The sequence below is a fragment of the Sabethes cyaneus genome, chromosome 3 (genome assembly GCF_943734655.1).
Source record: "Sabethes cyaneus chromosome 3, idSabCyanKW18_F2, whole genome shotgun sequence".
NCBI lineage: Eukaryota > Metazoa > Arthropoda > Insecta > Diptera > Culicidae > Sabethes > Sabethes cyaneus.
Window position 1 is genome coordinate 86,605,990 of NC_071355.1, and position 25,678 is coordinate 86,631,667.

General features: G+C 38.9%; 1 protein-coding gene across 1 annotated transcript in view; it reads right to left on the reverse strand.

The window, feature by feature from the left end:
• Positions 1-219: 219 nt before the first annotated feature.
• LOC128739836 (protein amalgam-like) overlaps positions 220-25,678 on the reverse strand; it is a 166,551-nt gene continuing 141,092 nt past the window's right edge. Inside the window, exons 5-7 of the mRNA XM_053835336.1 lie at positions 10,167-10,241; positions 6,100-6,112; positions 220-319 (exon numbers count right to left, since the gene is read on the reverse strand). Of these exons, the coding sequence (XP_053691311.1) occupies positions 220-319; positions 6,100-6,112; positions 10,167-10,241 (188 nt within the window). The remainder of the gene's footprint in view (positions 320-6,099; positions 6,113-10,166; positions 10,242-25,678) is intronic.

Sequence of the window (25,678 nt, forward strand, 5' to 3'; positions counted from 1 at the left end):
TCAATCCAAAATCTGGATTTAAATCAGCGTCACGAAAGAATGAAAGATTTCGAATGCTAATAGCTCTTCCAATTTAGAACGGATTTTGATGGTGATGGTGATGGTATGGCTTTCTTGAAAAGATTGTTCTTCAATCGCTACTTAGTGAAAATCAATGGAAACATACAAGGTGAAATTTTCCCATGCATTTTCCGTATCGGCGGACGACGATTACATTCGCTACGCTAGTGGTTGTGGTTGCTGTTGCTGCTTCAAGACAGAGAAGCAGAATAAACTTGCGATGGTTGCGCAGTCCTGGGTTCTTAACATGTAAAGGTCACTGAAATGACGTAAAAAGAAAATCAAAGCCATTATCGTTTTGCATTTTGCTAGCTACATAACGCTGCGAACAGGCGACATATGCCGTCATGGACTGGCTAATGTAAATCAATTTTCGTGCTTTGACGGTTGCAACCGCGGAATGAGAGAGCAGACAACAGATGGCAAAGAATGGATTTAAACGGCATCTGCACGGCAAACTTGCTAATTGCTTATTGTCACCGCGGACAAACGTGCGCTAAATATAGTAATATTTGAATTTTGGTGAAGTCAAATCAAGAAATGGCTTTTATTGATGGTGTGAAGTTCTTTAATATTCAAGGTTCCTTCGCCAAAAACCCGCCTAACGTAGTTCTACGCCAGCTGCGCGGTTGTGTCTGGAATACAACCCTTCTGATTTTTTTACATGTTTTTACTCATTGTCATGATTCAAAGCTACTATATAAGTAAGTTAGAGTTGTTTGGAAAATGTGTTGTACCTTACTGCCTTATACCAAATAAACATTGACGTGAGTACGGATCCCTCCTGCCTTGCCTTGTCCATCATTTTCGAAAGAAATTTATCTAAATGTAATGCTTGACTATTGTAACTATGTAAAGAATTGCAGGCAACTAACTGACGCAAAGCAGCAAATGAAACATTCAAAACTGTTCTCGAAGAGGAGAGCCGCTGATTTTCCTCGCTTTGAGAATTTCTGCGTGATGTCACATGCCCAAACATCGCTTCAACCCTGTTTCCGAGCAAAACAACAGTTCCGACCAAATTCTTGCAGTATATGGATGCAATCTGGCAAAAGGAAAAGATTACATACTGTTCACATTTCTATAAAGTTTCACTTTCAGGACATCAAATTGGACTAGATTTAATGTTTAAAGGTGATATCGGTTAAATCAAAGGGGTGGTCTTATACTTCAACAAAATTGTTTACGTTCAGGACATCAAATTGCACTAGGCTTAAAGTGTAAACGATGACACCGGTCGAAGAAGAGGAGTGGTTTAGCACTCTGGCGTGCTTACCAAACACTGATAACAGAAAGGTTTAATCGCGTTCGAAACGAATTTTGTTGGGACGAGGAGGCTTTGTCACTCTTTCTGGCGTACTTCCCAAGCACAGATATCAAATTAATCTAGGTTCAATCGTGGCAAAGAATCTTCGACCTGTTGGGTCGGGGAGATTTTGTCACTTTTTTTAAAAGTACGTTAAAGTCACGTACGGAAGCGAGACTTTTAAGTTAGACAATGCTTCATTTTTTTTTTCAATTTTTCAATAGTGCGTACTTTAAAATCAATAGGTTTCTATATTGGGGTTGATACATAGAGGATTTTCCGATTGATTAGTGCAAAAGTATTTGAAATCGATCCGGAAACCGCTAAGCATTTTTCGTGATTTTATGATTTCATTTACTCCATTGAATTCATTCACTGCAAGCATTTTTTTGCAAGCTCCTACGTCAATAGGTGTGTTCTCTTTCTTCTTCTCCTACTAGCAGCAAAGAACCGGAGTGACTCTTGCTATATTAAGAATTTCTCTTCACTGTACGCGGCCTGGGCTACTCGTCGCAAATTCATTGAACATCTCGATACCATCTAGCATGTTGGGCCCTCCATTGGTGGAGGGGGTTCTTAAAAAAAGAACAGATTCCATTGCACAGTTGTCGAGTATCTTGAGCCGTGGCACAGTGGTTTAAAACGCACTGTCGATTCTTTAATATGTATATTTAATTCTCAACGGTCTACAGTACCTTGTAGATGATGGGACTTCATTCTGAATAACAACTTTTCCGTTTTCTGCTTGTGCCCTTATTGGCACAATTGAGGTCAAAAAATATAAGAAAGTGAAATGCCGGTTGACTTGAACTTTTGTTTGTATAGATGGTGATCACTGCTACCGTCGAAATCCCATTTTACGACGAACGTTATGCTCCGCCGTTCATCGTCAGTTAATGTGTGTATGTATTTCGGATTTGTCTCCAAAATATGACGGGACATGTGATTCAGCAATGACTGCATTGTAGTCTCTGCTAAACACTCAGTAACTGTGATTTCTTCCGGATAGCAGCAGTTTCTAGTACTTTATAGTACGGCGGGTATATGTTTGCATTTCGTGCTTTCGCATGATTTTGAACCTGGATATACTGTGATTTGGATATAGGTACCGGTGTTCATTATTAATACTAATAATGCTTCTACCTCCGAGTATGAAAGCAACGGAGCAGATTTTGGGAGACAACGCGTGAAACAATTTGAAGAATTTTGGGTAGCTTCTTTGATTATCAGAGCTGTACTTTTTTCCCAGAGAACGAAAATTCATCTGTACCGCAAAAAGTAGCTCGGACGCATTAAAACTTATTTCCAAGTTCTGCTACTCTTCGCCGCTTTGCAGCATCGGAAATTCGATCCAAAGGCATTAAACGTTTTGTTGAATTTTTGACGTAGGACTACGTTTCTCAGGAAGGTAGCTGGTATAGGGGGTCATTCCAAAAAATCGAAAAATGCGAGTGTCACGAAAAATGAAAAATGATGAGCGCTAACGGCCCTTACGACTTGTAAGGTACTGCACGTGACGTTGTTCGTCTGTCAGCGTGTGTTAGCCGCGTTTCTCGGCGCGGGTTTTCGAGGGAAGATTAGTCTCCCAAGCAACAATGTAGGTTTTATTGTACTCTTATTGCGGTTTTCAAGACCAATTTTAGTCTTAAATGCCATAATAAGAATGTAATAAAACCCAAATTGTTACTTGGGTCTATTACATAGGTTATTTATTATTCCAAGATATACCAGCTAATCAAACGACATCAACGAGGATAACTAGTAGCTCCAACGTGCGACTTTCACCGGAAATTGACGTAATTGACTATTACATAGGAACGAGGCCTTCCCTCGAAAACCCGCGCCGAGAAACGCGGCGAACACACGCTGACAGACGAACAACGTCACGTGCAGTACCTTGCAAGTCGTAAGGGCCGGCATAGTGTCGTCGTCCTGAAAGTAAAAACTACAAGGTATACAGCCCTAAGGGTTGTACGAATGGGTGACGTAGGACTATATATTTATAAGAATCCATGAGTGCCATTGTTTAGAAGAGAAGAGCAAAATATTCAGATTCAATTCTTCATTGAATGCAATGATGGCTTTGAAAATACGTGGACGAGGGTTCATAAGTACAACGCTTTCTTAAGTACAAAGATTTCTTTTAAAAATCACTTGTGTGTATCATAAAAGTTGAAATAGTAATGAAAGACCAGCCCACAGATTATTGTATTAAATATGATTATGCGTAGCTTGAAATGTTTCAATAATCTTACTTTTACTCGCTTGTGGCCTTTAAAAGGGCCATTGGTTACAAATAACATTAAAGCCAAAGCACGTTCATCGCAAATATGACGTGCCATTCGAATGTCCTTCTCTTTTGACAAGAATGGCAAGTGACATGAAAGTTAACGGCTTCGATTCACTGTGTTTTGCTCCGAGAAGGTTTTACTAGTTTACTTTCACAGCTTATCGCTTGTTACATAGCAAAAAATATGGCACATTTTCTGTTTTATTTGTTTGAGAGTCCTTATCCTCTGGTCGCGTATCCGCGAAAGAATGGTACTCTTCAACCGGTTCGCTGAATGCAGATCAAATTCGCTACCTAGTCATCGAATAATTTCGACTACGCTGAATTGAAACTGATCGACGACCACGATATAATTAATGCTATAAAAGGCTTGTTACAACATCATCGCACTCTCTTATTCCATTACCGTAGTACAGGGAACGTCAGGAAACTACTTACCGGTGTACTTTAATGTAAGGTTAATTATACATTTAAAATTTAAAAAGTGGCTTAGTGTGGCAGTGAAATATCCGAAAATTCTTGAGTTATCGCTATCCTCCTACCACAGGGGTGAGGGGTCTCAAACCAACATAAAATAAATTCATACCTCCATGAACCCTTACATGACAAATTTGATTACATTTGCTTGATTAGTTCTAGAGTTATGAAGAAATTTGTATTTCATTTTATGGAAGCTCCCCCTCTTAGAAGGGGAAGAGGTCTCAGTACACCATAGAAAAAATTCTTGCCTGAAAAAACCCACGTATTCCAAATTTGGTTCCTTTTGATTGATTAGTTCTCGAATTATGAAGTAATTTGTACATTATTTGTATGAGAGCCCCCCCTCATAAAGAGGGGAGGGGTCTCAATTCACCATAGGAAAAATTCTTGCCTTCTGAAACTCCCACTTGCCAAATTTGGTTCCATTTGCCTGCTTAGTTGTAGATTTATGAAGAAATTTGCATTTCATTTATATGGGAGTCCCCCCTCTTAGAAGGGGAAGGGGTCTCAGTACACCATCGAAAAAAATCCTACTTTCTAAAACCACTGCATGCCTAGTTTGGTTCCATTTGCTTGATTAGTTCTCGAGTTTTGAGAAAATTTGTGTTTCATTTGTATCGGAGCCCCCCCTCTTACGCCGTCCATAAAATTGCTTTCTCGCACCCTCCATAAGATTGCTGGCCATTTTATCTTTCCAACGGCATATAAATTGTTCAGTTTCGTTCAGTAGTTTAGGAGTTATTAGCATTTGAAATCTTTCATTCCAACGTTACACTTCTATTTTCGTTTTCACAAAGTGCTACCCAGTCCCAGATAGTAAACAAAGACGTAGTCCCACGTCAAAAGTAGTTAGATTAAAACTTCTCGCTCGGTGGTAATCTGCAATTGATGTAGGAAGCGGCACAATATGTGTCGATAACCCAACCAAACGCGTCGCTATTCTTGAGAAGTGGATTTTACGGTCTCCTTTTGTCCAGCGCCTCTATGGTTCAAAGGTACAAGTACCAGCGAATCACATGCCCTGGCGGGTGTTGTGGGTTCGAATCCGGTTATAATCTCAGATTACAGCTTGGTTCGACTCATGCACCTTCCAGCATTGGACAAAAGGTAGGAGTCAAAATGACTACTTGTCAAGCATAGCTACCAATCCCCCCCCTTCCTTTCCGCTCTTCCCCTCCTTCACCAAAAAATTTTTCATTTCTTCCCCCTACCGTCCCTTCATCAATTGTAGAACCATCGTTTCAAAATATTGAAATTGTAATGCTCCATTTTCTTCAACGTAGATGATAGAATGAAGGACCACGAAAAATACGCGGAACCGATTCTTGTCGCTTGCTCTGGTACGAGGTTACACGAGGTAAGCCGGCGAACAGCATTATTCAAACGCTAGCTAGTAGCTCAGCCAACATCTTACTGGCATGACTGGACGCGACAAAGGAGAAAGCATCAAGGGCAAGCGAAAGTCACGCTCGTGTCCTGCACGTCTGCAGTTCCCAGTGAGTCGTATTCATCGGCTGCTGAGGAAAGGAAACTGTTGAAGCTGGAGCTGGCTGCCGTGATGAAATAATTAACTGCGGAAGTGCTGCTCACGACAACAAAAATACCAGAATTATCCCACGTCGCTTGCAGCTGACCACCTGGACCGGTATTTCATCGTGATCGTGACTCATGGCTATACACGAACAGCATCGTCGTTCACATAGCTACTGTGGTTTTCCGGTTGGTTCGTTGCAACAAGCCGTGCCTGGTTAGCGGTTATCGGTACTCCAATTTACCGAAAAAGAAAATTACGTTAAGTGCGTTAGTGGAAGTTTATTGCAAGCTGGAGCTATGATAATCAAACAATCGGTTCTTTTAAGGACCACGCAACAATTGAAGAGTTTATTATATTTTCTTGTCCAGTTAATACGATAATAACACAGGCAACGAGGGAAAAGTTGAATTTTTCGTCGTTGCGGATGACCAACAAATGGCGGGAATAAGTTTTCTGGTTACGGACGACCTTTTCTACCACATCCAAAACGTCTGCAGCTTGTAAATCAGGGTTCTTCTTTTGTAAGCCGCAGAAAAGTTTTGCGTAAAATTTTCAGCTTTTTGAAAACTAGCGCGTACCGTGTACCGATTACCAGAGGAAAAGCACTATTCAACGTAGAAACAGATCAATTTTCATAATTTACTGTTTGGTTTATTGTGACTGATTCATTTTGATAAAATAGATTCAATAAATTCATAGAAATACTCCGAAATCTGTTGAGGATTGAACGTATACAATCCCGAGCAGGAGCGAAGAGCAAAATAATATCAATATCAATAATATCGTATATTTTGTTATTGAATAGATATGGAGATACATTGATAACACATTTTGTTATTGAGTAGATATTTAAAACAGTGGTTGTATGATGAGTTTAATAACTGATTTTGTTATCATATCTTATTTTGGCCTTAAAATGACATTCGATATATTTCATACAATTTTTTTAATTGATTAAAGAGATTTTAGATTATAAATATTTTATGAAATGATTTTTTAATATATCATATACTACTGCATTTGTTATTCAATACCTTAATAATACTAAAATATGTTATTCTAAACTCTGAATACAGTCATGTTATTGCTTTGTTGTTCAAATAACACAAGTAGTTATTCTTTTGGCCTTAAAGGAGTTAAATTTTGATATTATATTTTGTTATTTTACCAACTATGTCAGCCAAAGCAAGACCAAATTTTGATATGAGTTATTCGATTTCCAATAATACATTTTGATAATATTTTGCTCTTCGCTACTGATCGGGATGTTCCTACTTTGATAAACGTTACGTACAACGCATGGAGCATGTATACATGAAGAATCGTATTATTACATACATGGATACATGCTACTATCGCTACAAAGAGACTTATGTAGTCATACGGCAGCTATGCGGTCGTGTCTTGTGCACAACCCCTCTGATTTTTTGTAAGAATAATAGTCAAATTAACTAATGTTTATTTGAGCGTCTTAGTAGAATACCTGAAACGATAAAAAAAGAAGAATAACTTTTTGTTTTTCTTCTTTTTTTATCGTTCAAGAATAATAGTACTTTTTATATAGATGTAAATTGATGTAAAGAATTTTTTGGAACAATTTCAAATTAATTAAAGATTTTTGACAAGATTATCGCACTTTACAAATTTTCTTTTTTGTGGGTCTTAAAGATCGATAAAAAACAAAGAAATTAGGGGGTTATTGATAACAATCGATTGTAAATTGTAAAAATTACCATTTTACTAAAAATATCATGCTCATGCCCTCTCACTTGTCCACATGTCACAAAAACCTCTCTCTCTCTCCCTCTTGGCAAGTTTCATACTAAACAAAGCGGCAATCGGATTGGAAAAATGTTAAAAGCAGCCTTTCATGTATTTCAGTTACGTATCGGAAGCTACGCGATGCAAATTTGTGGGAAATAGGTACACAAAGCTTAAAAGAATCAATGCAGGTTGAATGCTTTTAGTCACCGCAACGAAACACGAAATTGCTTAACGCATAAGTAATTTCCAAGCGTGGCGCAAAAAAGTTAAATTCTTAGCAAATAGCGATTGTACGATTAATTTGAGAATCTCTTGAAAGTTAAGCAAAGCAAGCGAATAGTCTAGAAGAGAAAGCAATGCCATCGTCTTATCGTCATTTTTTTCCGCTATTTATCCGCCAGCAAATTCCATCGCAAGCGGAAAAACACACACAAAAACTGCCAGCGCAAGCAAGTTTGCAATCATCGTCATTTCATTTTCCATTGGAAGTGTCCGCGAGCCTCAGCTTGCTATCTCGAATGCTATTCCCCCGGAAAAAGGAAAATGCAATAAAGAAATTGGTTAGCTTGTTACTGATTCTTAGATGTTTCCTAGGGCTCCACTTGCCATTTGTGCTGAGTACTCACCATCGAAAGACGACTCCTTCCCGGTTTCACTACTATCGGCAGCGTATCTCTTGCCTAGGACAGAAGCATATAAGAACGGGATTTGGAACGGTGGTGCTCGGATGCATGGAACAGAGCTTAATAGAAAAAAAATAGAAAATTAAATCTCAGTGGGAAACGCGCGGAAAGTTATTCGTCATACAAAAGGGATACTTTTCGCAATGAATATTTAAGGACTTCATTAAAGAAGCTTGAGATGCTTCTTTCTAGGAAGAAAATTTTCAATTTGTACCCGAACAATGGGAAACAATGAACGGCACGTGGACTTTTTGTTATTGAAATTGTGGGAAAATTGAAAATTTACCTAATGAGTTGTGTATTATGTCATCCAGTGGTAATTAAAGACAAGAAAGTTCTTGTAAAATATCGTTTATTAACTATAACTTACATTCACAAATGTATTGCTGGTACAAGTCGTGAGCTTTCATGGGACCTATTATTGATTCCACTTTCTGTGCGAACTCTCTGTGCAACTTTCTTATCGCCTAATTGTACATTTAATCTAAAATCCAACAGTTCCATTTGCCTATCGTCTGTTTTTCACAAATTTTCGAGTTCAACTTTTCGGTTGACTTTTGCGTGATGATCAATGAAATTTTTCAGTTCCGCAACATGTTTAAAATTTGATTGAATAGTTTTCTTATTTACAGTATAGGGAATGTATTGTACTATTAATTCACACAGTTCATCGTCATGAAATAAATGTACAATGTATTTATTATTTTTGCACGTTCATCTTATGCTAGACATTTTCTTCTTTGAATGGTTTTCCCTAATTAGAGCTTTTGAGCTATAAACTCTGTTCTTGCGTAAAATAGATTAGGATTTCCTAGCTGGCTTCTGTCCTAATCTAACACGTTTACGTTTGTTCAAAACTACCCCAGGAACGTCGCAGCCTGTCGAATTGGAGATAAAGTACCTTAAAAAACATTTTTCATCCATTGCAACCATTCTTTCACATCGAAAAGTTGAAATTCGCCACAGATTCACTTACGTTCCAGAATATTCACGAAAAAGTGCACTACTTTTGCACAGATATTTCACGATGACTCTACTGGTGACTGTGAGTTCAGGAAAAAATTAATTGAATTAAAACTTCAAACACAACTGCGCATAAAGTTTAAATGGATACTGTTCAAAACCATCGGGAGTGGTATCCTGTCGGGGCATAATATGTCTATTGTTGGATCTCACGAAACCACCAACATTCAGCACGATTTGATAATGTTGCGAGAATGAAACAATTTTTTGAGTTTAATTTTCCGCTATGAAAACGCAGTATTCTTTCCCTCATATTCACCTTACGGTCGAAATAAGCATGTTGGCGATTACCTATTAATAGTGAATAATTTTCTATCGACTCTACGTGACCTTTATTGGCTATGATTTTCCTAACCTACTAAGGTAAAATGCTTTCGGATTTTTTTTACCGTATACAGTAGGTAATTAGTTAAGTGCTGCACCAAGCTTACAAAAATGTATATTTTTGTATATCTAGTGTCATTTCGGTGACAGTCAAAGTTACATAATGATGACACATTTCGAAACTCGTTCTCGGATACAGCACCTATCCCATTTAAAAGTGTTAAGCTTGTTAAAAATCCTCCGTTCATTCCGTTGATGTCACGCTTAGTCCGCTTATTATCATACGTGTACGTCTAATTTTTCATCCCCTAGTTTAATATTATTTTGCACCAAAAGCTAATATATTACACGGAGGAAGCAAATTCCCGATACGCTGTGTTGTAGTCTTTTTTCCTGTGGTCATTGTATAAAACTTTTACCTCGGCTCGGAAATCTCCTCGGCATACAAAAGAACCCGAACCGATGGAGGATATATGTATATGGAACACCGGTGATAAAAGTTTTGAACCGAAAAACGAAAAGCACTCGCGGCACCACTATCGAACGGGGCTTACGCCATAAATCACCTGAAAACTCCGAACACACCAATCGATTTTAATACCAAACAAAACCACAACGATGTTAATGATAATATAAAATTTTTACCACCCCGGGCTGCACCAAAGCCTAAGCTAAAACTATGTTTATTTATTGAAATGCTATTAGCGCTGCTATTCCCGTGCTGCATTGCGGCTGGCTGTTCGCCGTTTATGACGTGAACGACCACACTGGCGGAATCTGAAACGAAGCGGAAAGAGATGGAAAAAGGGTTAGTTCTGGGTGCCTGGTTGGTTGGGAGAGCATTCAACGAGGTCATCACAATGGTAAACTGTCACCGTTAGGGCCCCAAAAAATGGATAGTAACGAATATTGGAGCATTCCCTTTTGGACCTTTGGGTGGTCCACAAAAAAGAAGTTTTAGTTAATATAGTTTTAGTTGGAATAAAGACGACCAAATATAAAAATGTGCACCTCTATGGCACGTACCGGAGGATGACGTAGGACTATCAACATTGGTATGTATTGGTATTTATCACTCTGACAGCTGTGAGTTTGACTCTTTCCCTCGCTTAGTCGATATTTTTAGTCTAAGATCAAAATTTTCAGTTCGTCTTATTTTTGATAAGTCATATTACACACTAAAGGTTTTTACCTTTGTTATACTAGGTATATAACAAAGGGTTAGAAATTGGTCGAAAAACGCGAAATAGAACCAAGGCCCGGAGGGCCAAGTGTCATATACCAATCGATAGGGTTCGACGAATTGAGCAATGTCTGTATGTGTGTGTGTGTGTGTGTATTAGAGATGGTCGGGTATGAAAATTTGAATACCCGAACCCGACCCGTACCCGATTAGGAAAAAAAATAAAAACCCGTGCCCGACCCGAACCCGCAAGTTCATTTTTTTTGATACCCGAACCCGACCGCAACCCGTCGGGCACGGGTACGGGTCCGGATACCCGACAATCTTTAGTGTTAAACGAGGTCAATAGACCCGACCCGACCCGTACCCGGTTTCAAAACCAAACCCGTACCCGACCCGAACCCGCAAATTATTTTTTTTCAATACCCGAACCCGACCCGTACCCGGCGGGTACGGGTACGGGTGCGGGTTTCGGGTAAATTTTCCGCTACCCGACCATCTCTAGTGTGTATGTATGTGTGTGCAGCTCATTTTCTATCGCCTATTTCTCGGAGATGGCTGAACCGATTCATCCGCTATTACTTTTGTTTGGAAGGTATTTATGCGTAGTATATCACCATTCAGTTGTTTCGTGGTACGACGTTTCGTTTAAAAGTTATAGGCAAAAATGTGAAAACTACGTGACGCGGTTTTTTCCGGAACTACACAACCAATTTTAATGATCTTAGTACCAAATGAAAGCTCTTGCTATCACTAAACTTTCTACCAAGTTTCATCGAAAACAAATATGCAGTTTAAAAGTTACGCTTAAAAAACCAGTTTTGACAAGGTCCAAATGATCGCCTGTTTCTCAGAGATGGCTATTAGCCATTAGTCTTCTAACTCATGACGTTGCTTTAATCTTATTTTTGCCTTCCCACGCCAATGCTTCCCTAACACGGATGACAGAAATATATAGGAGAAGAGCTGTGGATTAAATTCCCTTTGAATCAAAGTTTGATTGTATTTAATTGACGCTCTATAGAATCCGCTCGAAAATCGTTGAGCTTCAGCTGTTGCTACTTCCCCGGAATAAGGCAACGAAGACATCCAAATTCACTAAGCGAGACGCCAATAAACCGAAGAGTCAACGGATCTTCGTTGCAAGCCGTCTAGAAGTATATCGCCTCCAGCTACAATTGTGACGTTTCAAAGTTGGACACATTCGTGAAAAAGGCTTTGAAGTTAGTTTTCAACAAGAGAAAGCTGATCCAAATAAAGAACTGGCGCTTCCGGTTCGTTCGCCTACCAAACTTGCTAGCGAGAAGCAAGATTACTAAGTCAATAAAGACCATAGCAAAGGCTTCGAAAACTCCAAAGCCAAAAGAAGTTCTAACGGAGAATGCGGTCCGAAAAAAGCTGCTGCCAAGCAGTAAATTTCTTCGATTTGTATTATTAACAGCTGGTAGAAAACAATCAGTTCTTTTAAGAACTACTGAATAAGTATATGAAGCAGTTGAATTGATTTTGCGAACGGCATCATTTTCGCGTTGTTTGGGTTACAAATAATAATGAGAGTTACGACTTTATCTCCCTGTCCGGATCCGGACGCGGCAAAGGTGGTAAAACTCGGCAGCAGCCGATTATTGTTTGGTGTGGAGTGGAAATTACGCCGACCGTGTTGGATTCGAAACATCGATCTATTATTGTCAATTGCAAGGAAAATTGTCTAATCAATAAGTGCGCAATCGCTCATAAAAGTGCTATTTTAGCTTAAATCGTTTCGGTCTCTTCGGCGCACTTATTGCTTGGAAGATAACGAAAAAGTGCGCCGAAGATCGAAACGATTTAATGCAAAATAGCACTTTATGAGGGATATCGCACTTTGGATGGTACAATTTTACTTGCAATTGACAATAAGCTGCTATAATAGAATATTAAATATGCTAGAAAACCCAAAGTTTGGTCGCGGAAGCAAAGCATCCACACTAGCGAACACGAAATACGCGTGTATATACATGATGTTTACCTCATTTTGGGGAACAGCTGATGCTGGAGGAACAAACCGAAAAATAGCGATTACTAGTTGTGTTTCTCCGTTTGCCACACTGCAGAGCACATATTTCGGTCAAATTTTTCATCCTGTTCCAAATTCAAGCACATATTTTGAAAATTTGCTGGTATTTAAGCCAGCGGAAGACGAAACTCATTCTGTAGCTTGGTGACAAAGGAATGCATCTCTTTTGTTTACTGTTGTTGTTTGCCTCATTTTCAAGCACCAATACACACATAACTGGAAAGGTCTAGTGGTCTTCGATTAGAAATATTCGCATATTTCTTTGCATAATTCGATTAATCGAACGATTATGAACGATTACCGAGCATTATTCGGGGATTATACGTACTAATTGAACTATTCGATTAATTCAACTACTCGTGCTGGCATTATTCGATTAAAAATTATTCGAATATTCCTTGTGTTATTCGATTAGTTGAATTAATCGAACGATTAACGGACATCACTAAGCCCATCTGAAGGACGAAAGTTGACAATGGACACTACGAGTCAGAAATTTGAGAATTAGAGATTAATGAACGGACCTTTTCAGGTCCACCATATAAATTAGCTGAAGAGTTGAAATTATGAATTTCTCACATGTAAGAACACAATTCTTTAATGCGCAACTTGAGCGCCTATATATATGAAATTCATACAAAAATCACCGGCTTTAGCATTGGGAGACGAATTGCGCTACATTCGTAGTCCTACTTCAAGCCTGCGCCCGTGCCACTAGGCATGGACCCTTATACTTTTTTTATTTTACTTTTAGGGGATTAGTCAAAATTTAAATTCTACCAGACGATAGAACATTCAATTTCAAAAAACTCTTCCAAAGGTTTGATAAACTTAAAACCAAGTTTTACTAGTCAAAACTCTAGTGCGCACGTTTTCTTTGGTTTTGGGCTATTGTGCGGAGGAGTAACTTTGCTACAAAAGTTAGCGCGAGTCTTCGAGGGTTGATATCTTTTGACCAGAAAAACCAATTCTTATGAAATTTTGCATATATATTCGTAGTGTTAAAACCTCTCGTTTGACATTAAAATAACTGAAATTAGGCAGATTAACGTGGTTAAAATCATTATAATTTATAGTTAATTTTGGTGTGGTGTATACGGCTGCTCATAACTTTCAAACTAAGCATCCAATCAAAAAACAATTCAATAGTGTTCTATCCGGCTATATTACCTTGCCAATAAAACTGATAACGCATAAATCGGTTTAGCCTTGGTGAGTCACCACATATTTATCGTTTTATAGATCAAATCAGAAGAAATTCTTCATGATTTAAAGAATCAGCGACATTTGGAAATTTAAGTAAAGAAATTTAGTATGCAGAAAATTTTCATCTCTTCATAAACAAATTCGTTCGTCCTAAAAAGGACGTGTTGTGGTAAATTATGTGGTTGAAAATCCGGCCAGCAGAATGGCTTGAATGTTTGAAACAACACCTCCCAGGGCAATGGTGACAATGGTTACCGGACAGAGCATTTTCCATTGATTCAAGCTCTTCCGCTCCCGCAACCAAATATTCTAATATAACTGATAATAGATCGATGCTCCGGTACCAACACGTTCAGCGCACTCTACACCAAACAATGATCCGCTACTGCTGCTGCCGCTGCGCTGCGTTTTACCAGTTTGTCGAGTCCAGTGAGGGAAATCGCAACTCTCTGCTGTCTGTTCTGCTTCTGCACCGTACCAATGCCAATGCAAAAATGATGCCGTTCGCCGACTTACTTCTGATTATATACCAGAGCAAATGGCAGCAAGTTGTAACAAAGGCGGATCAACGTAGGGCAGAGAATCATAGACACGAAAGAAAGGCGGTATACAATGAAACCGTACTCCGTACATTGTTTGAACACAGGGATGGCACGGCAACGAGCATGGTAGACGTGCACTCACAGTTGTGTTTGTCTTAATACAGTTTAAACATGTAATTTCTGACGGGCTCATACTTCGAACGCTCATACTAAACTGCCAACATCACTTTAAAATGTGAGAAAAATCAATTTAACTGCTTCGTATACTTTTTATTCAGTAGTTCTTAAAAGAACTGATTGTTTTCTACCAGATATTAGTAATGCAAATCAAGGAAATTTACATCTAGGCAACAGTTTTTTTTCGGGCACCTTCTCCGCTGGAACGATTTCCTTTGACTGGGGCTTTCGGTGCCTTTGCTACGGTTTTCATTGGCTTAGTAGATTTTTGTTCGGGGCACCCGCATATTTACTCCAGTAGTACAGCTTTAATCGGAGCCGCCTTTGCAGCAGTTAGCAAAGATATTGTTTTCGTCCGTTTTATCAACCTTGAACAAATCGGAAGCGCCTGTTCTTTTTGTTTGGACCAGCTTCTCGACAGCTAATTTCAAAACCTTTTTCACAAATGTGTCCAACCTTGGAACGTCACAATTGTGGCTAGCGGCGATTTACTTCTAACGGCTTGCAGCGAAGATCCATTGATTTTACTGGGTATTGATAGCAGCAAAAACCATACCGTTCGCTGGCGGGCGAGTCGGTTACTTCTTCGGTTTGTTGGCGTCTTGCTTGGTGAATTTGAATATCTTCGATGCCTTATTCCGAGCAAGCAGCACCCACTGAAGCTCAACAATTTTCGAGCGGATTCTATAGAGCGTAAATTAAATACAATCAAAACCCATAGCTCATCTCGTATATATTTCTGTCATCTGTGCTAGGGAAGCATTGGCGTGGGAAGGCAAAAACATGAAAATAATGAAATAATGAATATAGTCTAATATTTTCTCAATTATTAAACGTCTGTTTGGGAAACATGGAATCTATTGTATTGTTATGGATTTTTTGAAAAATTTCCAATCGATTGATACCAATATCTCTAGAATCTGTTGACGGATGACTGAGTTATAGGCGTGCAAACCATAACCACTTTTCGTTACATGTTCCCTTTTCGTTTTTCTAAAGTGCACCCCAATATAGAAATCAAAGAAGTAGTCCTACTTCAAAAAATTATTTTTCTTCAGTTGCAATATAACACATTGATGTGTTCTGCAAAGTTTTAGAGCATACTATTTCAAGAAATTTTGCTGAAGACAGTAACCTTCTATCTCTTCAGCGAAGATAGAGAAATCTTATTTATTGTAAATGCACTTGTAAAATCAGTTTTTCTATTTCAGCTCTTTTTGTAATTGTTGTATGACTTTTTCATGAACTATAACAATTTAAACAATTTAAACATTAATGCATCGAATTATTCTGACATTTTGCTCATAACAAGTTTATTGAAAAACATGCGGTAGTTAAACAATGATATGTAACTATATAAAAATATGGCATGCAAAAACCTGCACATCTTGTACAAAATACAACAGCGTGAGTAACCGAGGGTTAATAAAAATTGATGGTAATAAAAATTGATGATGTATATTGATAAATTAGTAACAACTTACCCAGCAATTTCATGAGAAAAGGAACTATCAAAATTTATAAGTGCTTTCATTTTGATCAAATTTTGTAAACTTATTCAATTTCCAAAAATTTTATGTAAACCAACGCACAATGCAACGTTAACCAATAGATGAATTATTTTCCGAAGACGTGTCGATTTCTATCTCAAATAGCAAGTAACACCGTATAACAAAGGTTCCTTTCACCACTAGGTGGATTAAATCAGGTTTTTTTCTATAATGTTGTTAATAGGTAGGTGCGTGAGGGAGATTTCTATCCTAAAATACTCCGATTTTAGTACTGGTAAAAATACACAAAATACAAAATACATATCAAAAATACGCACTATTATTTACTTAACGCTATTTTACGCCATACAGAGGTCAATACGGTATAAAAGGTTTTCTTTATGATTTTTGCACACTATTTTGAGTAACTCTTACTCCTTTTATGAGTTTAACGCAGAAGCTCATTAATAAGCAATATTTCCTCAAAAATGAGTGCCATTTAACCCAAAACTGAGTTGTATTTACACAAATTATGATTAAATGTAACTCAGTTATGAGGTCAGCCTAAACTATTCAGAATTGAGAAATTGTCAGATTACTCAAATTTTTGGGCTGCTCTAGGGACGATTGAATTATGACGTCCACCAAATTTCTGCTTTTTAGACCCTCCCTCCACCCTCTGTCCGATTGCGTCACAAAACTCAACCTCCCCCCCTTGGACGTCACACAAACCCAAAATAAATAAGAAAAGCGTGTTGAAAACAAAACCCAGTGTATAAAAATAGCTTAACCTTTTAAGAGTTAGACTATGATTGAAAAAACATAGAAAATATCAGTCGAGTATTTTCTCGAAAAACAGAAATTTAAATTTCGAGATTTTTCCGGATAAACTGATCTTAGAGTTACCTTTTAACGAAATTATAAAAATATTCCACGTGTGTTCTGTTAACTTTCTCTACCCGGCAAGTAGACTTTTACTGCTTTTTTACAGATTTTTTTTTATCGAATTGCTGATTTGCTTGTATGTAATTTTGTAGTTGTGTCTGATTGCAAGCGCCGTCAGATGGAACTATACCAGTTTCAATTGAAAGATTCTTTTCAACCAATCAAACAAGTCGCTTCTTGAGTGAAGCAAAGGTAGGAGAGAATCAATTTCATTTATTTGTTTCGACGTTGTCTGAAGATAAATCGCTGAGTGATGAATGACTGAGAACAAATTTTTGCAACCTTTTGATGAAAATAAAATTTTCTTCGGCGGATGACACATTTGCCTAGACCCCCTCCCCCCCTTTGTCACAACCTGTCACAAAATTGCCACCCTATCCCCCCATAAGCAATGGACGTCATTATTGAATGGTCCCCTACATTTTGTAAAAGTCAGGGTACGAAATGGGGAAGGTAAATGAGGAGCGTCCAATATAGCTCTAACCCATCCCAAGCCTCCACGTGGCCATACCTGGTAATGCTCTATTGAGTAGCCACTAGCCAAGCTAGGAGTTGTGATGCTGGGTGGTTCCCGGCTTGCTGATCTCAAAACCGCGGTTTTGGGCGGAGCCACACGGCCTTGCTAATAGGTTAGCATATTATAAGTTATTTTAATTATTTTTTTCGTTTTTGCTTATGAGCACCTCCTGCTATATAGTGAAAACTTTGGCCAAAACGAGTTTTAATACTGCACATGGCGACCAGAAGAAAAAAATTAAATTAATTATTGGAAGCACATTTGGAAACTCAAAGGATGCAACCCAAGCAACAATGTGAGTTTCATTATACTCTTATGGCGGTTTTAATGACCAATTTTGGTCTTAAATGCCATCATAAGAGTGTAATAAAACTCAAATTGTTACTTGGGAACTCTATTACATTCCAGTAGTAGTACATACTACTACTACTACTACTACTACTACTACTACTACTACTACTACTACTACTACTACTACTACTACTACTACTACTACTACTACTACTACTACTACTACTACTACTACTACTACTACTACTACTACTACTACTACTACTACTACTACTACTACTACTACTACTACTACTACTACTACTACTACTACTACTACTACTACTACTACTACTACTACTACTACTACTACTACTACTACTACTACTACTACTACTACTACTACTACTACTACTACTACTACTACTACTACTACTACTTTGGAGGTTCAAACCCCCCCCCCCCTCAGCAGTGTTACCAGGTCGATTGCCCATTTTCCCGCTGCCCAGAGGTTGATTTCCCGCTGAAATCCCGCTGTCTAGAGTTTGTTTCCACTAGAACTCCCGCTGCATCAAAAGTCATATTATTCTTTCGTTTCTGGTGCAGAATTAAAATTAAAAAATATTCATTTCAGTAAGGCTAGCATTTGAAATCAAGATGATCTGCTGAAATTGAGAGGTTGCAATTAAATGAACATTATGCAAATTTGCTGCATTCATGTTGACGAAGCTTCAGGAAACAGAAAAAGAAATATCTTGTTATCCCTCATATCATAACAGTTTACTACGACATTTCGCAAGAATTATAAGATTAAGGAGTCTAAGAACACATGCGAAAATTTCGAAAGAAGCTTTTTGCACAAATTCTCTTTCTGTGTCTAGCTATGATAAAAATCATGCAAAATTTCAGCAACGCTGGCAAGTGGTTATGATTTTCGGTGACAAAAGAAGATATGTTTCAATCTTTATAAGCAGCCAAAATTCAAAAATATCTAAAAAGCGCATTGGCTCTTTGTTCTCGCTGATATTTTGTTTTAGCAAAAATGTATCGATTTGTCTACCGGTTTAATAAGGGCTATGTACTTTGTCAGCATCGTACGGTGGCTATCGTTTGCTAGCGGATGGAAGCGTTTTACGAAGGGCAAAGTAGACTCAATTTTCTGCTTAAATGCGCCACAAGATCTCCTTATTTGTATTTACCGTGGCCACCAGCGATCCCAACGATAACCGACAATGAAAAGTGCACGTTCGTCTCTTTGAGCCTCTACCAATCATGTCCCAAGCGACAATTTGGGTTTTATTACACTTTTATGATGGTTTTTACTTTTGTTATACTATATAACAAAGGTTTAGGAATTGGTCGAAAAACATGAAGTTGATCTAAGGCCCGGAGGGCCGAGTTACATATACCAATCGATAGGGTTCGACGAATTGAGCAATGTCTGTGTGTGTGTGTGTGTGTGTGTGTGTGTGTGTGTGTGTGTGTGTGTGTGTGTGTGTGTGTGTGTGTGTGTGTGTGTGTGTGTGTGTGTGTGTGTGTGTGTGTGTGTGTGTGTGTGTGTGTGTGTGTGTGTGTGTGTGTGTGTGTGTGTGTGTGTGTGTGTGTGTGTGTGTGTGTGTGTGTGTGTGTGTGTGTGTGTGTGTGTGTGTGTGTGTGTGTGTGTGTGTGTGTGTGTGTGTGTGTGTGTGTGTGTGTGTGTGTGTGTGTGTGTGTGTGTGTGTGTGTGTGTGTGTGTGTGTGTGTGTGTGTGTGTGTGTGTGTGTGTGTGTGTGTGTGTGTGTGTGTGTGTGTGTGTGTGTGTGTGTGTGTGTGTGTGTGTGTGTGTGTGTGTGTGTGTGTGTGTGTGTGTGTGTGTGTGTGTGTGTGTGTGTGTGTGTGTGTGTGTGTGTGTGTGTGTGTGTGTGTGTGTGTGTGTGTGTGTGTGTGTGTGTGTGTGTGTGTGTGTGTGTGCGTGGAGAATATCACTATTGAATTGTTTCGTGGTCCGACTTTTCGTTTAAAAGTTATAAGCAAAAATGTGAAAACTACGTGACACGATTTTCTCCGGAACCACACAACCGATTTCAACGGTCTTAGTATCAAATGAAAGCTTTTACTATTGCTAAACTTTATGCCAAGTTTTATTGAAAACAAATAAGTAATTTAAAAGTTAGCCTTAAAAAACCAGTTTTGACAAAGTCCAAATGATCGCCTGTTTCTCAGGGATGGCCAGACCGATTTATGCGCTATTAGTTTCATTTGGCAGGTAATATAGCCTAATAGATCACTATTGAATGTTTTTTTGATTGGACGTTTAATTTGAAAGTTATGAGCAATCGTATACACCACACCAAAATTAACAATAATTTATAATGCTTTTAACCACGATAATCTACCTAATTTCAATTATTTTAATATCAAACGAGAGGTTTTGACACTACGAATATATATATAAAATTTTATAAGAATTGGTTTTACCGGTCAAAAGATATTAACATTCGAACACTCGCGCCATCTTTTGTAACACGGTTACTCGCGCGCACAATAGCCCAAAACCAAAGAAAACGTGCGTACTAGAGTTTTGACTAGGAAAACTTGGTTTTAAGTTTATCGAACCTTTGAGAGAGTTTCTTGAAATTGAAAGCTCTATCGTTTAGTAGAATTTAAATTTTGATTAATCCCCCTAAAAGTTAAATAAAAAAATTATTTTTCTTCAGTTTTAATATAACACATTGATGTGTTCTGCAAAGTTTTAGAGCATATTATTACAAGAAATTTTACAGAAGACAGTAACCTTCTATCTCTTCAGCGAAGATAGAGAAATCTGATTTATTGTATATGCATTTGTAAAATCAGTTTTTCTATTTTAGCTCTTTTTGTAATTGTTGTATGACTTTTTTGTGTATTACAAAGTCGTACAAATAGTAAAATTACACAACTTTTCTGAAAATAATATACCTCTTTGTTTCCTTGTTTAGGAACTGTAGAACTTTGATTATAAAAAATACCCTGATTTTGACTCGACTACCAACAGCCGGATCCATTTTAAACATTTTACATTTGCCGATAATTTTGCTGCATACAGACACCATTTTTCCATATGAAGAAACGAAAGAAAATTCCAGCTGGGGCCAATTGCGGTACACCTCACATACTGCTTGCTTCGTTTCTGTGATGTCGGTTTATGCTGATCTGTTTTCTTAACAATTTAAAGTATTAATGCATTGAATAATTCTGACATTTTGCTCATAACAAGTTTATTGAAGAATACACGTTAGTTAAACAACGATTTAAAACTTTATAACAATATGGCTTGAAACCTACACATGTTGCACAAAATACAACAGGGAAAGTAACCGAAGGTTAATAAAAATTGATGAAATTTATTCAAGAAAACTTTATTGATGTGAATCAAATAGAATGGCATGACAGGAAATTATGCATAGTTTAAAAACCCATAGACTAAACCTTTACTATTGTTAAAGAAAAATATTTTCTCTTACAGTTTTTTTTTACATGCACTTATTTACATTAGTAACAACTTACTCAGCAAATTCATAAGAAAAGTAACTATCAAAATTTATAAGTGCCGTAAACATTGATCACCGGGGTAACATTGATCAAATGAACCATTCCCATAAATAAGTGAAATAAACTACTACTGCCAACTTTCCTGAACTGATCAATGTTACCCCGTTTTACGGTGCTTCGATTTGGTTCAAATTTTGTAAATTTATCCAGTTTCCAAAAGTTTTATGTAAGCCAACACACAACGCAATCTTAACCAATACATGAATTATTTTCCGAAGACGTGTCGATTTCCATCTCAAATAGCACGTAAGACCGTATAACAAAGGTTACTTTCACCACTAGGTGGATTAAATCAGGTTTTATGACCAAAATTGATCAGGAAAACCGCATTAAGAGTGCAATAAAACTTGCGTTGTTACTTGGAGTGTTTGGACTGCTCCGCTTTCAGTCTAGCGCAGATGGCCTCCGCCGTTGCGAAGTTTCGGCCTGTAATATCAAAGTCATCTGCATAGCCAAGAAGTTTTCTATCTTCATTGAAAATCAAGTCTCTTGTTTCGATTTTGCTCCGCCGGATCATCTTCTCAAGGCTATCAGCTTTCAACTTGTCTCGACTTTTGCCGCGCCTGGAAGGGGCTCGATCCAATTGACTCTAATAATCTCTCCCTGCCAAGATTTGAATATACAACGTACCACGATGTCAACTGGGAGGCGCAGTTTCAACATTTAACTTATAAAAGAAGAAATTAGATTTTTTTTGTTAAATGAAGAACCCGGAGTATAAACCAAAATATCTTATGATGAATGAAAATAATTCCCCATTACCTGAATAAACTCCTTAAGGTTATGCTACGTCAATTTTTGTTGTAAACCCCCCCCACCCCCTAAGAAAAAATTCTGGCTACGCCCCTGGGTGAAGGTCATAGTTTTGTTAGCGGTTTTATGAAATTAGTCATGAAAACCACTATAGGAATGCAATAAAACTTAGAATTGTTACATGGATCCAGATTCATTTTCAAGATTTTGAATGAGTTCCACGATCTGTTTTTGCCATTAGGTGTCTATTTTACGCAAATTGGTCTCGCAGAATCGAAATGGTACTAAGCTGCTAACGAATCGCATCGACTGTCCGTCGTTATTAGAACAACTGGCCATCTATTACCCCTCTGACACTGTCAAATCTCGACGAACAGGGTCAGTACGCCCTCTACGGATAACGGTGGTAACTTTTAAGTTGTATATGTGCTTCACTCCAGCATCACAACCATACTGACATCATTGTATATGACATCGTACATCAACTTCATACGCATACATTCTTTCAGATGGTTGCGATCACTAGCACTTATAAGCAGTAGTAACTCCCTTGGACATTGACATTGACAAGCGAATGGTCGTGGGTAGAATCAGGCCATTCGATGTCAAAGTGACTTTTTTCTGGCCCCTCATCACCCTTCCTTCATGCTGAGTTCTACATTATCCCGAAGACGCTCCTTATGGTTAGTATACTGGTATGAGGACCTAATGAGGTAATGGTTTTGAACCTCAGGAGGACTCACCAGTACTAACTATAACGAGGCGAAACAGGTTTGGTATAGTAGGACATGCATCGAAGCATGGGTAAAACCCTCAACACATAAGCACGCATAAAAAGATATATAAGCTTATCGTTTACTCAATAACGATAAAGCACATAGATGCAGTGCAGAATACAGCATACACCCGGGCAACATTACAATAGATCAATAATGTTGTGGTCAAAGTGATAAGCCCATACAAAAAAAAACTCCCTTGGAATAAGAGATGGCGTAAGTAATATTATTCCTTGCCACCGGATAGAACCGACTCCCGTCAGAACTCTAAAAAAATGGCTTAGAATCGCTAGCAACGGAACTTTACTGGATAAGTTCACTTCACTGGATTTGAGAGGAGGAGAAACTACCGAAGGAGTGGATGAAAGGTGTAGTCTGTCCCATCTACAAAGAGGGTGATCGGCTAGATTGCTGTAATTACCGCGGCATTATGCTGGTCAACGCCGCCTACAAGGTGTTCTACCAGATTTTGTTGCGTTGTCTATTCCCAATAGCAAGAAAACTCGTAGGGCAAAATCTGGCGAGCTTTATGGGGGCCCGTGCTGCAACGAATCAAATTTTACTCTCCGACAAATCCTCCAGAAATATCGGGAGTACAACGTGCTTACGCATCATATTTTCGTGGATTTCAGGGCAGCATACGATACAGTTGAACGCGAACAGCTGTGGCAGATAATGCACGAGTACGGCTTTCCGAACAAAGAAAGTGAGTGATGTGCTACGTGCGCATTTCGGGGACACTCTCGAGTCCTTTCGAATCGCGCAGAAGGTTACGGCAAGGGGATGGACTGTCCGATAAGTTATTCAATATCTGTGATTCGGTGATCGGGCATCGAAACGAGAGGAACGATCTACATGAAGAGTAGCCAACTCCTAGCCCTCGCAGATGACCTCGATATCATTTCTAGAAACCTTGGGACCACGGAGGCAATCTACGCCAGACTAAAAAAGGAGGCTAGGAGGATAGCGTTACAATGCATCGAAAACCAAATATATGGTAGGAAGAGGCTCCAGAGAAAGCGACGTTTGTTTCCCACGGAGAGTGACTATTGACGGCGATGAACTGGAAGTGGTTAATCAGTTCGTATGTTTGGGATCTCTGGTCACCGCCGACAATAATACGAGTAAGGAGATCCAATGACGCATTCAAACTGGAATTCGAGCCTACTTCTCCTTCCGTAAGACGCTTCGATCTAGGAGCATACGCCGCCGCACAAAGCTGACGATGTACAAAACGCTAATCAGACCGGTAGTCCTCAAAGGATTTGAGACACGGAAGACATACGTGCACTTGCCGTATTTGAACGAGAGGTGTTGCGGACTATTTTTGGCGGAGTATAAACGAAAAGCGGAGAGTAACGGAGGCGTATGAATCACGAGCTTCGGGCACTGCTTGAAGAGATGCCCATCGTACACCTAACGAAAGTTGGGAGACTACGGTGGACCGGTCACGTCGCTAGGATGCCGGACGACTGTGCAGTGAAATCCGTTCTCTTCAAGAAACCCACCGGCACCAGGAATAGAGGGGCCCAACGTGCTGTATAGCTCGACCAAGTTGAAGCCGTCTTGCGTGTGTCGAGGCGCGCAGCGAATTGACGTTGAGTAACCCAGGACCGAGTACAATGAAGGGGAATTCTTGATACGGCCTTCGGCTCTCGGTTGGTAAAATAAGTAAGTAAGGTAAAAGTCAAAAACTTAAGACTACTTTGACGGAAAGAGGGATGCCGTCTCACATCATTGATGGAATTCTACTATAACTAATAGAATAGCGGACTGAAGCTAAACGGCTTTGATGAATTTGGATTTAAGTCGAAAAGATATTTGATTTTTTTTTCATTTCAACCACAACTGAATTAGAGTGCTTTCTTTCGGAAATGAGATTGAATTATTCATCCAGGAATTCAGGGCGTGTTTTCTGTGCAATGGAACAATTTCAGTCTATCGGAAAATGAAAGCTTATTAGCAAAAACGTTTAATTAAAACTCTCCGAAAACTCTGCCTATCGGGTATAACCGATAGCAACAGGAACCGCCTAACGCGGGAGCAATAATCCAAAATTAAGTGAACGTTTAGTGCGTGCAACTAGAATGTTTCACGCGATCTGCTACAAACTGCGTACCTACTAGACTATATACAAGCAATTCAATATCGAAACAAATTTTACAGAATGGCCACTCGGGAATGCCTCATTTACTCCATCTGTTTCTCCGTAGACCAGCACGGCAAGCTGCAACAATTTCTGCCTTGTCCGCCATGTATATTGGCAGTATCAGGCAGGACGACTAGCGGCGATTCGCGCCCGCCACGAACAGATGCGGAACGTAAGCTTTTTGATGTTTGTACACAAAATTAGCGATTGTGCGTGATGCGGGGTGTTTGCTCGGTTTTGGTATAGCAAAATATTATTGGTAAATAGGTGTAATTTTCCAGATGGAGCACCCAGAATGGCCGGCGGATCGAAAAAGCATTGCCTAGCTGCAGCGCAACCACGGTAGGTGAATTATAAATTCAATGGGCCTCCGGCAGCAGCTGGTGCCCGTTTGGCTTTGACTTCGGTCGACTTCGTTGGTCAATTTGGCTCGCCACTAGTCGACGGTAGTAAACCGAAAGTGCGGTCAGGGGGAAATTGTTTTGAAACGATTGGATTTCTGAACGCTCAATTCGGCAAAACGATGCACAGATAAGTGAGTCCCGGAATCGGGAATGCGTAGGCCCATCATAGGCAATGA